We start from the raw sequence: 13,813 nt of genomic DNA on the forward strand, positions 1-13,813 counted from the left end.
TTTTTCATGACAGTTTTTTTCTGTGTAGCCTTGGCTCTCCTGGACTTGCTTTGTAGACCTGTCTGGCCTCGAACTCACAGAGATTTGCCTGCCTCTGCCTCCTGAGTGCTGGGATTACAGGTGTGCACTACCTCGCCCAGTTTTCACCAAGTGTTTAAAAGGCATGCATGTACATGTGTGCATGCATAAACACATGTGTGTGCATGCATGTATGCCCCTTTGTGTGTGTGTGTGTGAGAGAGAGAGACAGAGACAGACAGACAGACAGACAGACAGACAGACAGAGACAGGGACAGAGAGAGAGAGAGAGAAACAGAGAGAGGGGGGATATTGATCAATAATTTGTAAATATTTGGATCATTATGATTATCCAGAAAGAATTCTGGTAAAATCATCAAAGCTTCTGTTAATGTCTCAGCTTCCTCCAAACTCTAGTCTTTGGATGATTTTCCTGAGTCCAGGCCCCTTCTTAGCTGCTGTGCAGCCTGGGACAGGAGTCAGCTCTCAGACTCTTCAGACCATTTGTGAATTAGCTGCACTCTTTTCCTCCTCTTCTGCCCAATAGAATATAAGCAGGAAATGGACCAGGAAATGAAAACCATCTTTAACAAATTTCTCATTCCCAGAACAGAAAGAGGCACTAAAAATACAGGTCAAGGGCAAAGATGGAGACTCATTTGTATAATTCATATTTCTAGACCTCAAGACAAGAAATCAGGAAAACATGAAAAATCATTTAGTGCTTTTTAAAAATATATAACCTCGAGGCTAAAGAGATGGCTCAGAGGTTAAGAGCACTGGCTGCTCTTCCAAAGGTCCTGAGTTCAATTCCCAGCAACTACATGGTGGCTTACAACAATCTATAATGAGATCTGGTGCCCTCTTCTGGTATACATACAGGCAAAACACTGTGTATATATGACAAATCTTTTTTTAAAAATAAAACTTCAGTGATTTTCCCCCTGAAGACATAATCACAGGCTTGAATTTTAAATCAATAATCTGCATTTCAGTAATTTTAATTTAAATCTATTATGCTAAGTTGAGTCTAAGAAATTCTAGCAGGGGAGAGAAAAAAATAGAGAAGCAGACACAAAGGCCTTGAAACAGCCAAAGACATCTAACATTTACATATGTAAGCCAGATGTGGTAATACGCCTGTAGTCCCTGCACATGAGGGGTGGAGGCAGAGGACAAGGAGTCCTAGATCAGTTTCAGCTTGTAGATATTTGAGGCCAGCCTGTGTCTCAAGAGACCCTTTTTCAAAAAGTAAGACACCTCCTAAGAACCAAACCCCTTCCTCTGCACTGTTCAGAACCAAGACAAAATAAAAGTTTTCTAGCTTGCGGTTTCTGTTTTTTAATGAACTTACCCCAATATTTTTTTTTCATGATGGGAAAGAGACAAGAAGGGCACACGCACACAGACACACACATCCACACACATACACATATATACACACACACATACACATATATACACACATACGCATACACACCCACACACACATACACACACACATATACACACACATACACACACACAAAGACACACACACATACACACACACACACACACACACACACACAGCCCAAACACAGGCAAACCCTCCTACCTTCTTGTACTTTCTGTGGGGTGCAACTCATCTGAGGATAAAATCTGCCCACACACTCAGGACAGAGCCTGGTTTTAAGTTTGTTTCCCACAATGGCGAGTTGCAGAAAGGACTCTAGAAGGATGACGTGCTTCCAGGGAGGGTAGGTGGCAATCTTCTCCAGGTCCTTACTCTCAGAGGCAGGCTGGATGCCCACTGCATAGATGGTGACCCCGGCCCTGCGGAGGTGAGAAGCGGGCGCAGACACGTTGTCTAGAGAGGGACCTTCCATGAGGACCACCGCGATCTGCTGCACGCCTCGACTGGACCGGCTACCCTTCTCTGGAATGAAAACTTGACCCCTCAGGAAATCCAAAGCAGCGCCTGCCTTCATCCCTCCTCTTCCTCCTCGGAAAGTCAGCTTGTCCAGATGGTGTATGACTTGGGCAGCGTTTTGAAACGTATCCAGGGAAAACTCCAGCCGCGGTTCCTCATCGTAAAAGACCAAGCTGATCCTTGTGACGTCAGGACGGATATTGAGAGAGTGAACGATGTTCTTCAAGAAACGGACAACTTGTCGGAAATTGGATTGCCTGACCTTGCTAAATTCTTCAATGAGGAACACCAAGTCAGCTGGAATGGCAGTCAGGCAGGCTGGGAACCAAAAGACAGAACAGTTTTCAGTATGAGAATGGAGCAGTGAGGAAAGCACTCGCGCGGTGGCATGGGCTATCTGCAGCAACAACGAGTTTAAGGTTTCAAGTTACAGCGTGCTAACTTCTACTTGCATGCTTTAGAATTTAGAGAAAGTCTTTTTTTTTTTCTGACATCACAGTCAAAGTACATTAAGAGGTTCATGCCTGTCCCAAAAGTCTCATCCAAAAATAAAAATAAAAAATCCACACCTCTTTCAAAATATATAGAGATACAGACACCCATCATAAAATCACTCAAGATCATCTTCCGGTTTGTCTAACGATATTAGAAGCTCAGGATGTTGGCTGGCCTTTCCTTCATTTTTCCACCTTCAGGGACACTCTGAGTCAAAGTATCTTTTTGTTTGTTTGTTTTTTGTTTTTGTTTTTGTTTTTGTTTTTCGAGACAAGGTTTCTCTGTGTAGCCTTGGCTGTCCTAGACTTGCTTTGTAGACCAGGCTGGCCTCGAACTCACAGAGACCCACCTGCCTCTGCCTCCCAAGTGCTGGTTTTAAAGGCGTGCACCACCATGCCCAGCAAGTCAAAGTATCTTTAGGGGTCTGAAATGTCTTTTATTTCATTATATTTCCCCTCTTCGTGTTATTTCAATGAAATTCTGCAATGCCTGTGAAAGTCTTTCTCCAAATATTGGGTAACTGGACAGGGTGAGGCATTCCTATAATACCAGGCCTTGGGAGGCTGGGGCAGAGAACCACAAGTTCAAAGCCAGCTTGGTCTATCTAGCGAGACTTTGTCTCAAAAAAGAATTTGCTCAGAGTAGCTGGATGACGTCATAAGCAGAGCCAACCCCCATCTAAACCTCAGGTAAGGTCAACACATCTCAGCCACTGGACTTCCTGCTAACCCAATTCGTGAGGATAAATTATCATTTCCAACCGCTGACACAGATGGCCTGAGCAGCATAGCAGTGGTGACCACAGATGTCCACTTGGGGTGTTTCCATGTCCCTTTTCTCTTCCCTAATATACAGGGACAAGTCCCTCATACTAAGGAATGCAGAATGCTTCCTCTGCCTCCGTCTGCTTCGCAACCATTTCTTCCTTCTCTTCCTCCTCTTCTTCTACCTTTTTTTTTTTTTAAACAGGGGCTCATGTAGCCCAGACTGGTATCAAATACAATATGTAACTGATGAAGCATGACCTTGACCTTCAGATCCTCCTGCGTCTACGCCTACATGCTGAGGTTGCAGGCATGCGCATGCGCCGTTGTACCCGTTTATGCGCTGCTGAGAGATCTAAGCCAAGCCTTAAGGCATGCTAGGCAAGCATTCTACCAGTTGAACTACACCGCCAGGCCCACAGATTTCCTTCACGTGCTGTGACTTCCTGGTGCCTCACATAGGCATGTATCGGGCCTCCTTACCTCCTGCAGCCCCCTCCGTAACCTCCATCATGACCTTAGGCTGCCAGGTCCCCTGGATCACCTCAGTCACGTCCTGCGTTAGCTGACTGGCTCCATCTTCTCCCTGCAGGTCAGACACGAGCACTAGAGAGCCTATCCTCTCTAGTTCCGTCCTGTCGGAGCCCTGCACCCCCACAGACACGATGTCCACGCCTCTCTTCCTCAGGGTCTGTGCGGCATCTCCGACCTCATCCTCAGATTTGCCTGAGGTAATGACCACCGCGTACTGGGGGACGCCCTGTAAGAACCGGCTTCCTGCTGCCTCCTGGAAGAAGGTCTGACGAAGAAACCGCAGGCCTTGGCCTGTTCGCCTTGAGCCACCCCGAAGCACCAAGTGCTCACGGATGTGCGTGGTCATCTCATTCCGGGTCTTGTAGGTGTCGAACAAAAACTCAGTGTAGCCTTGATCGCCATACTGAGCCAACCCTATCCGGTACTTGTCTTTGCCAACCTCCAGGGTGCCAATAATTCTAGAGATGAAATTCTGCATCCACTGGAAACTGGCCTGGGATGTCTCCTGGGAGGTGTCAGCAAGAAAAACCACGTCTGCATAGGTCTTGGTAGACGCTAGAAGGGGGGGGGGGGGAGATGAGAGGAAAAGATAAATCGAGTCAATTCTTATGAAAAAAATGGAGTACAAATAAATAAATAAATAAATAAACAAAATTTTAAAAAATTTTTAAACGGAGTACAAGCATGGTTTGGTGTGGGCAGTGAGATGGATGAGCAGTGTATTTACACAACATTGTACACCCAGGACTTGCCTCTCCTCTGCATGGGACTCTAACCTCCATCACTTCTTTTTCTCTCTCTCTCCCTTCTCTTCCTCCTCCTCTTCTGGCCTGCTTCGTTGCTATCTACTTTTTGTTCTTCTTCCACCAGTGGGGAAGGCAAGAAACTCCCCCACTGCCGCATGGCTTCCGGGAGACACAGCGCTTTATACACTTTGCCTCAGCTGATCCTCATAAGTCATTCTTCTTCTACCAGATTACTGTCCCCGTCATGCAGCTGAGGATACTGAAGATAAGTGACGCTGCTTTCAGCCTCCTACAACTGCCAACATGCCCGCTTCCGGCTACGGCTAAGGGGAAGAAGGGTCTTTCGTTGTACGTAGGAGAGAGAAACTGTCTAGAGGCATCTGGAAGAGTCCAGAGCAGAGGGAGAAAGAAGTAGGCTGGACACGGCCAGCAGAACTGGACATGGTCAGGGCTACGGAAGCGGGAGAGAGGAGGAGACTAGTGGAGCTAGCAGGATAGCAAGAGATAGAGCCTAGCCAGAGCAGACAACAGTGAGAACAGCTGGCTATAAGAAGCCTGAGGACAGGACGGGCAGTGGTGGTGCACGCCTTTAATCCCAGCACTTGAGAGGCAGAGGCAGGTGGATCACTGTGAGTTCAAGGCCAGCCTGGTCTACAAAGTGAGTCCAGGATAGTCAAGGCTACACAGAGAAACCCTGACTCAAAAAACAAAAAACAAAACAAACAAACAAACAAAAAAGCCTGAGGACAGAAGGGGAGGCAAGCCCATGAGCTAGAGAGGGCTTAGGGGAGGGGAGGAAGGGAGGAGGGGAGGAGGAGAGGAGGGGAGGAGGGGAAGAAGGATAGGATGCTAGCACAGACTCTGAAGTGTATAACAGGGAGCCTGGAGGCCAGCATGCACTGTGACATGCTAACAGGTGCCACAGGTAGCCATCTGGCCTTTCTGCCAGAGGTAAGGGACATAGCTTATTTTGGCAGATGGGAACCAGTTTCACAAGCTCCTGGAGACGGCTGGCTTTTGTCTAACTACCAGAAATCCTCCTACAGTCCTGCGGAGCTCCTTCTGGATATATGGATTGCCTTTTGGAGTTTGGGGAGCCAAAGTTTCCTTTGGACCTGACAGTAATGAAAATATGGCAGAGGCAAGATTTAAAAAATATGGCTTCAGCCGGGCGTGGTGGCGCATGCCCGTGATTAGTAAAGCTTCATGCCCCCTTGGAAGCTCGTTACTACATGTAGTTCAGTGGCGGATCTGGAATGGTCGTTTGAGCACGGCTTACTTTTCGCCTGTCTCTCCATGGTCAAACACAGAACCTGAAGGAGGCTTCCTGAGAGCTCCTGCAGGATGCTGAAGCCTTCTGTGGTGAAGAGGAACTTCTCAAACGGCTCACTGGCTATTTTCTGCAACTCTTGGACATCTTGCACGTTGATGCCCACCACATACACAAAGACTCCATCCCTTTTCAGCTGGTCAGCCGCATCCTGGACCTCATCACTCGACTCCCCGTCTGTCACCAGGATAACTATCTGAGGGACCCCATCCTTGGCCCGGCTGCCACTCATCTCAGTCAAGTAGTTGGTCCTGATGAATTCTAGGGCACTTCCTGTATTTGTGCCCCCTGTGTTATAGGACAGATTCCGGATCTGGTCCAGGACCATGCTCTTCAGAGAAGACTGTTTCAGCTGAAAGGCTGGGTAGATGTTATCACTATACTGGACCAGCCCCACTTGGACCCGATCACTGCTGATGTCAAGCCCCGTGACAACAGACAGAAGGAAATCCTTTACTTTCTGGAAGTTCTGCGGTCCAATGCTAGTTAAGCTGTCCACTATAAACACAATATCAGCCAGGGATGCCTCTGCACAAGCTGCAAGAAAGAAGGTAAAAGGAATTAAGTCTCAGAGGTTTTGTTCTAAATAGAGTCAGGAAAGCAGAGAATGAACAGAAAGAAAGGACAATGGCGAAGCCCTCCGCCCCTCACCTTCCCAGGCCTGCTCTACTGTTCCTGCTGCCTCCAGCCATGAAAGCCACTGGACAATCCCCAGACTCACATCAAGAAGATAAACCTCTTGAAATGTTTAACAGCATACTGCAAGAGGGAAAGATGCTCTTCTCTCCAGTCGAGATAAGCCATCCGTCTCCCCTCTTCGGATGCCAGCCGCAACCCCAGGCATGTGTTAGCACTGACAGGCCAGAGCTAGGACTTGTCCCGTCTTCTTTTGTAGGTCTCACTGCCATTCTACCATTTAGCAGCCCTGCGATCTGTCACTCTCGTCTTTGAGACTTTTCTTGTCTACCCCACTGTTATCTCTACACCAGTCCATACACACTCGTGGGTGTTTTGAAGAACATCTGTTGTACCAGACACTGCCACTCTGCCCAGGAGCTCCTGGTTCCTTCTGGCTGTTTCTAAGCATCGTTCTTTGGAAGACTTCCCTCCGGCCACTGCCTTTTTCTCACTTTGATAAAAGCCAGTTTCTTGCTGGACCTAGATCCAGGGTCAAGCCAACCCAAAACATAACATCTGTTCTTTGAGGTCCCACAAAGGATCAGGACAACACTAGGCTTTGAGGAATTTCTGGCAGAGTTGACACCCTTCCTTCCTTCATTCATTCCTTCCTTCCTTCTTTCTGCATCTCTGCCTAGCAGAGCCTTATTGACTGTCCCTCCACAGGAAAACTTCATTACATTCTGTCTATTCCAGTTCTTGTTGTGGGTTCTGCTTCTGGAAACGGTCTGACATACCTGCCCTAGAAAATGGGTCTCACCATCCTAGGAAACAACTCTTTAGCTCTACCACACACTTGTGGTACCTTTAGCCTCAGTTTCCTCACCTGAAAAGTGCAAAAAATAGCAATACTAGTCACCATACTTATTTACAAAATTGAGGCAGTAGGATCAGCCTGATGAATAATTGAAGCAAGGCTGGAAGAGTAGAAAGTGGTGGTTCTCAACCTGTGGGTCACAACCCCTTTAGGAGTCCAATGGCCCTTTCACAGGCGGCCCCTAAGGCCATCAGAAAACAGAGATGCTTACATTATGATTTGTAACAGTAGCAAAATTGCAGTTATGAAGTAGCAGTGAAAATAATCTTGTGGGGGGGGTCACCACAATGTGAGGAAGCGTATGAAAGGGCTGCGGTGTCAGGAAGGCTGAGAGCCACTGCTGCAGAGCATCGAGCAGGTGGTAGCGATGGCCACATACATAAAATATCTCTGTAAACCTTGAAGCGCTGGTTTAAAAACATGCGATATCTGTGTGGCCACAGGAATGCCACATACTGCTGCACTGAGGAGACAAGTTTTAGCACTTCTTCCAATTCATATGCTTTTATAGGGAACTATCACAAGATGAGATAACGAAGGCCTGTCTTCCTGTGGGTTTTGATGAGACCATACACAGTCATATCTTTCTCTACTTGAAGTTTATGCTTTAGGAAATCCTGTGTTGGTGTCCACAAATCTAAAATGAATGCATTAAGAGAATTTTTAAAAACAAGGTTGTAATTCTTCTAGTAAAGCTAAGTAACTAATTTATGGAGAATTTTCATCAGTTTGGGTTCTATCACAGGCATGTCCACTCACAGGCGCCAACAGGCAAAACACGAGGAAGTGCCCATGAGTACCCCTGGATGTGCAGCCACTGTGCCAAGCTTTTTTAACTATACGATTTTGTTTAGTGCTTTCAGCTCTCCAAGGATAGGCAGTATCACCCTAGGAAGAAAATTCAGATTCCGAGAGGTTAAATGGCTCGCCCAAGATGACACCAGAAGTGAAAGACAAGGATCTAAGCCCAGGTCTTTCTTTTCTCCAAACTGTGTCCCTCTTAACCAACATGCTAATAATGAAGCAAGCAAACATCCTGGCGACCTCCTGGTCCAGTCACCTCCTGTGGCCCCTTGGCCAAGCAAGATGGGCAGGTAAACCCAGGGAAAATGAATACCGTCCTGGCAACAAATAGTCCTTCCTTCAAAACTGGGCCTACACTCTTTCTGCGCATGGCCCAAGGCCCATGGGATGAATGAGACGTGGTCAATGGTTGAAGAAACAGAGATACAACTTGCTTGGTGACATTGTAATCTCTGCATTCAATACACACACATATGAAGATGAGAGTAGTCAAGAGATGTGAGAAAGAAAAAGAAAAAGAAGGTACCTGAAGATTCGCGCTCAGTGGGCCTAGCCGCCTTTGCGAGAGTGCCACAGAGTTCTTGCCGCAGCTTCTGGACAAGGCCTGGTAGGCCAGAGAAGTTGGGAACAAAAAAGGCGAACTTATCCTTGGGACTACTGGTGATCTCCCTGAGCTCTGCGCGAGCTGCCTCTTTCACACCAATAGCATATAGCAAGATTCCTGCCCTCCTGAAAGCTTCGACTGCTTCACGGAGGTGGTCCTCAGCTGGACCACTGGTCATCACCACGGCCATCTGGGGTACCCCTTGGCTTGCCCGGCTCCCAGCTCCTTCCCGGAAGTGATATTCTAGAATGTACCACAGGGCCTGGCCCATCTTGTTGCCTCCGGGCTTAAACTGAAGTCGCTGGATGTGTCTCAACACCTCGCCTTTGCTGTGGTAAGTAGAGAGCAGGAACTCAGAAGCGGGTGTATCGTTGTACTGGGCCAGACTCACACGGATGGTGTCTCTGCCGACGTGGAAAGTGTTTGCCAAGGCATACAAGAAGTTCCGCACTCTGTGGGCCTGCTGCGGGTTGATGCTGCTGTGCACCAGAAACACGACGTCTCCCACGGAGGCCTCCCTGCAGGCTTCAAAAGAGAAGCACCTGAGTTTAAAAGTACACGTTGACAGCTGCTGGCTGAGAACCAGTCTCGTTCGGTGCAGAGCCCTCTTCCCCCACAGGTGACCTGGCGCGGTTCTCTGACAGTAAGCAACCCAGATGCGCTACTCTTTCCTTTGCCCCCACCCCCACCCCGCCCCGCCCCGTCTATCCTTGTTTACCTGACACCTTTCCCTTCTCTTCTCAGACCCTGAACCTTTAATTATGCCCCACAGCAGGTTCTCCATACCGGCAGCACACTTAATAGGAAAATCCAGCTTTCTACCAGTAGTGGGCGCTATAGCTCCTTTACTGGCTGATACACATATCCCTCACATCTATGTCTGTGATAAGAAGAAAAGGAGGAGAGAGAGGGTAGCATTTCCAAGGAGGAAACTCTGTTATTGTTATCAACATCATCATCATCGTCACCATCACCATCACCACCATCATCATCATCACCACCACCATCATCATTGTGCATGTGTGTGCCACAGCACGCAAGTGGAGATCAGAGGACAACTTCATAGAGTCAGTTCTCTCCTTCCACCTTCACATGGGCCCCAGAGAATCAAACTCAGGTCACGGGGCTTACATCATCAGCTGGCAAACACCTTTACCCACTGAGCTATCTTGCTGGCCCAAGGACAGAACTCTTGAACGATCATGAAAACAAATGAAGGAATTGCAATTTCAGAACTAGAAATTACTGTAATCCATGCACTACTGCAGCCACTAGTCATGTGTGGTCACTGAGCTTTCAGAATGCAGCTAGTGTGAAGGAGAAACGGGATTCTGTGTTTTACTGCATTTTCATACCCAAATGCTCAAATAGTCACTATGGACGACAAATAGGCTACTCAATAGTCACAGGCAGCTAGTAGCATATGCTTATATCACACTTTTATGGGTTGGGTGTTGGAAGACCTGGACATCTCAGTCACCCAGGGGTGGCACCACCCATGTCAGCCACCAATCAAGAAAATACACCACAGACTTGCCCACAGGCCAGTCTGATGGGAACATTTTTTTTCAGCTGAGACTCTGTCTTCCAGAATGACTATAGCCTGTGTCAAGTTGACATAAAACTGATCAGCTCAGCACCCCCACAGTCATCTCTTCAAAGACCTAGACAGAATCCAGCTCTTCCAATATTCAACCCATAAAAGTATAATTATATGCATATGCTGAGACCCAAGAGAAGCATAAACAGCGAAGGGCTCGGGGAACTTGGTAAAATCCAAGGACATCAACTCCCTGTGTCCCTTCTGGAGCCCTGGGACATACCTTGAGAAGTTTGCCTGGCTTTGGTCATAAACCTGAGTGGAGTCTGACTGTAGAAAAGGCAGACGGGTCCCACCCTTCAGCTCCTTCAGAATTTTTGCCCTTGGGCTCTTCCATCGGGAAGGGAGAATTCAGGGACTAGGCCAGAAGTGGCCAGTTGGTTTCTGACCTTGGGACGGCTGATCTTGGTTGTCCACCTGAACACATCTGGAAACTCCAGGACGCCAGCACTAGACTGGGTCTGCTGAGAGAGCCAGGCTCAGGGGCTGAACAGCTACCGGGTTCTTGGCCTTGCCATCAGGAGATAGGACTGTGGGACGACTGGAACTACAGCCTATAAGCCACTCTCACATACCCCCTTTTAATATCTATACATTCATTCGATCAGCAGGTTTATTTTCAGAGGACCCTGACTAACACACACCTCTCACAGGAGCAAACACAGCCATGAAGTTCTCCCTGGTCCTCCTATGCTGAAGCAACCACCCCCCAACTGCTGCCCTTTTTTTTTTTTTTTTTTTTTCCTAGCAAGTGTTGCTTCTACCATGAAGAAGCCACAGAGGCACCTCATGCCTTCATTATACTGTCACTAGTTCTTCGTAGTTTTAGAAGTTATTTGAAATATGACAAGACTTACTGTCACAGCTCTGTTCACAGAAAGGGGAGACAGAGCCAAGGGGGGAAATGGAGAAAACTTCAGCATTTTCCAGGGACAAATGACAGGCTGTGCGACTGCATTTGAGTATTTAAACCCCCGTGGTGTCTCAGCGGGGCTTCCAGCCACTCAAACAACGTTTGACAAGACATTCATCCTGAAAACGCCATACAATCTATTAAATCACTGTCAAATGAGCTGGGGAGAGGGCTCAGCCAGTAAAGTGTTTGCAACCACAAGGACCTGAGTTCAGATCCTCCACAGTGCACACCTGTGATCCCAGCCCTAGGGAGGTGGAGACAGGTGGGTCCCTGGAGCTGACTGGCCAGCCAGCCTACCCAAATCAAGCTCTGGGTTCAGTAAGAGACCCTATCTGAAAAATTAAAGTGAAAAAAAACACACCTCTAGGGTCCATGTGCACACATATGAGCAAAGGCATCCAAAAGCACACGCAAATACACCTATATGTACACCATGTGAAAATACCTATATGCACATAAAGACTACAAAAAAAGTACCGAAGTGTCACTAGCACTGGGCAAAAGTATCCACCTCAGGGTGACAATCGTCCTCAGAACAGCTCTGTCATGGAGACAAAGCAGGTCACGCAACTCTTGCAAAGCACTATAACCTATAACATATGGTTGTACATTCAGAAGCACGACGCCTTCAATACATCTATTTGTCTTACCACTTGTGGTTAAGTATATTTTAAAAAATCAAGTACCCATCCCTCACTTAGTGCTTCCAGATTCCAAGGAAATTCTCCTTGAAGGAATATATTCCCTTTTATTATGATGATTCTCCCAATATATTTCCTCTTAAGATTGTCACTACTACCAAGTCCCCAGAAAGCAAGCACTTGGACTTTAAGAATTCCATGTCTTGGCAGGCATGGTAGCACACACCTTTATTCCCCGCACTCAGGAGACAGAACCAGGCAGATCACAAGTTCGAGGCCAGCCTGGTCTACAAAGGGAGTCTAGGACAGCCAAGGCTACACAGAGAAACCCTGTCTTGAAAAAAAGAAGTCCATGTATTACCAACTTTCTGTGACTTGATGAATCCAAAACTAGCTGCAAGGAAGATGATCACCCAAAATATCTTCCAAGTCCCCATGCTCAATGTGATCCTAGAGAGAAAGAAAAGAAAGAAGCCTTGTAATTTAAATTTATGTCTTCATTTTAAATGAATACATCACATTGTAAGTAAGTTATACCTCACTAACATTTAAAAAAAAAATTGGAAGACAGGGTCTCACGTAGTGTGTATGAGCATGTAGCCTGTAACCCCAACTGCACCACAGAGGAGGAGAGGAAGACAGAATGATGCTGGGGCTCATTGCCCAGCCAATCCAACCAAAATGACAAGCATTGGGTCAGCGAGATGCTCACAAACCTGACAGCCTAAGTTTAATCCTTGATACCCACATTATAGAAGGGGGAAAGCAACGCTTGAACACTCGGAAGTTGTCCTCTGACCACAATAAACAAACACATACACACTAAATAAGTAAGTAAAATCACGTGACTGAGGAAGACATCCTGACATCAACCTCTGCTCTCTACACATGCCTGTGTAGGTGAGTACACCCACACATACATACAAGACACACGAATGCATGTAAAATGATGATGATGGTGACGATGGTGATAGTCGTGATGATGATGTTGACATTGATGTGGATGATGATGATGATGATGATGATGATGATGATGATGATGATGATGATAAACCTTGCCATACTGCTTCAACTGTGTAAGGAAAATGCCCCGTTAGTCTGACTCAGGAAGAATTCCATAAACACTGGAGCATACTTTCTCAGACTTGCTGTTGATAGCTGTGCAGATGCGGTTTGTGGAGGGGGAAGAGTACGGGGGTCAGGGACAGAGGTCCCACTTCACATACTGAATTCATTTGGTGGAATATAAACATTTCTGGGTGAATTTGTTTGTATTTTTATACAAGAGTTAGATGGCCCGATAAACATTTGCAGCATCCAGAAATAGTCCAATATCTTGAAGCACATCCGCCTGGCAAAAATCTGCTTAGCCAGATCATATTTTATATTCCCCTGGAAGGAACACAAAATAACCTCTTTCCTCTGAACTTGGACCTGTGTCCAAAGGCATCCATGAAATTTATCAAGTATTAAGACTATTCTCTTTTGTTACTGTAAGAATAATGCAGTGACCACATCGAACGGAGGCTCCGCAGAGCAGGTGACATCGCAGTTTTGCTCTTAGCCATCAACCTCATAACCACAGAACTCTGGAAGACAGGTTGAGTTTGAATCACAAATCCACTAAATCTTAGGCAATTTGTACCATTTCTCTATACCTTAGTTTCTTCCAATAGAACCTGCCTCATAGTCAAGATGGAGTGACTCCATCCTTGTAAAACGTTTTATCCATGAAAATGGCAAGAAAGAGTGAGCCAGAATACATTCAGGTATCAACCTCACATTTGTAATGACATGTGACATTTCATCCCCAGGGATCAGGAGGCCAGGGCAAAGGAGCCGAATTCCAGGCCAGCCTCGGCTAACAGCAAAACTTTGTCTCAAATTAAGTAAATAAATAGCCACCCAGGTGTTGTTAAGGCAATAAAATGGCCATGAGTGGATTCAAGTACAG

The 13,813-nt window shown here is 46.7% G+C and overlaps 1 protein-coding gene across 1 annotated transcript in view; it reads right to left on the reverse strand.

Annotated features, from left to right (window-relative positions):
• Nucleotides 1-12,296, reverse strand: part of LOC127184032 (collagen alpha-4(VI) chain-like) — a 97,345-nt gene extending 85,049 nt beyond the window's left edge. Inside the window, exons 1-5 of the mRNA XM_051140247.1 lie at nucleotides 12,221-12,296; nucleotides 8,625-9,227; nucleotides 5,749-6,336; nucleotides 3,673-4,278; nucleotides 1,616-2,248 (exon numbers count right to left, since the gene is read on the reverse strand). Coding sequence (XP_050996204.1) covers nucleotides 1,616-2,248; nucleotides 3,673-4,278; nucleotides 5,749-6,336; nucleotides 8,625-9,227; nucleotides 12,221-12,296 — 2,506 coding nt within the window. The remainder of the gene's footprint in view (nucleotides 1-1,615; nucleotides 2,249-3,672; nucleotides 4,279-5,748; nucleotides 6,337-8,624; nucleotides 9,228-12,220) is intronic.
• Nucleotides 12,297-13,813: the final 1,517 nt, after the last annotated feature.

The sequence above is a fragment of the Acomys russatus genome, chromosome 32 (genome assembly GCF_903995435.1).
Source record: "Acomys russatus chromosome 32, mAcoRus1.1, whole genome shotgun sequence".
In the NCBI taxonomy this organism is placed as follows: Eukaryota; Metazoa; Chordata; class Mammalia; order Rodentia; family Muridae; genus Acomys; species Acomys russatus.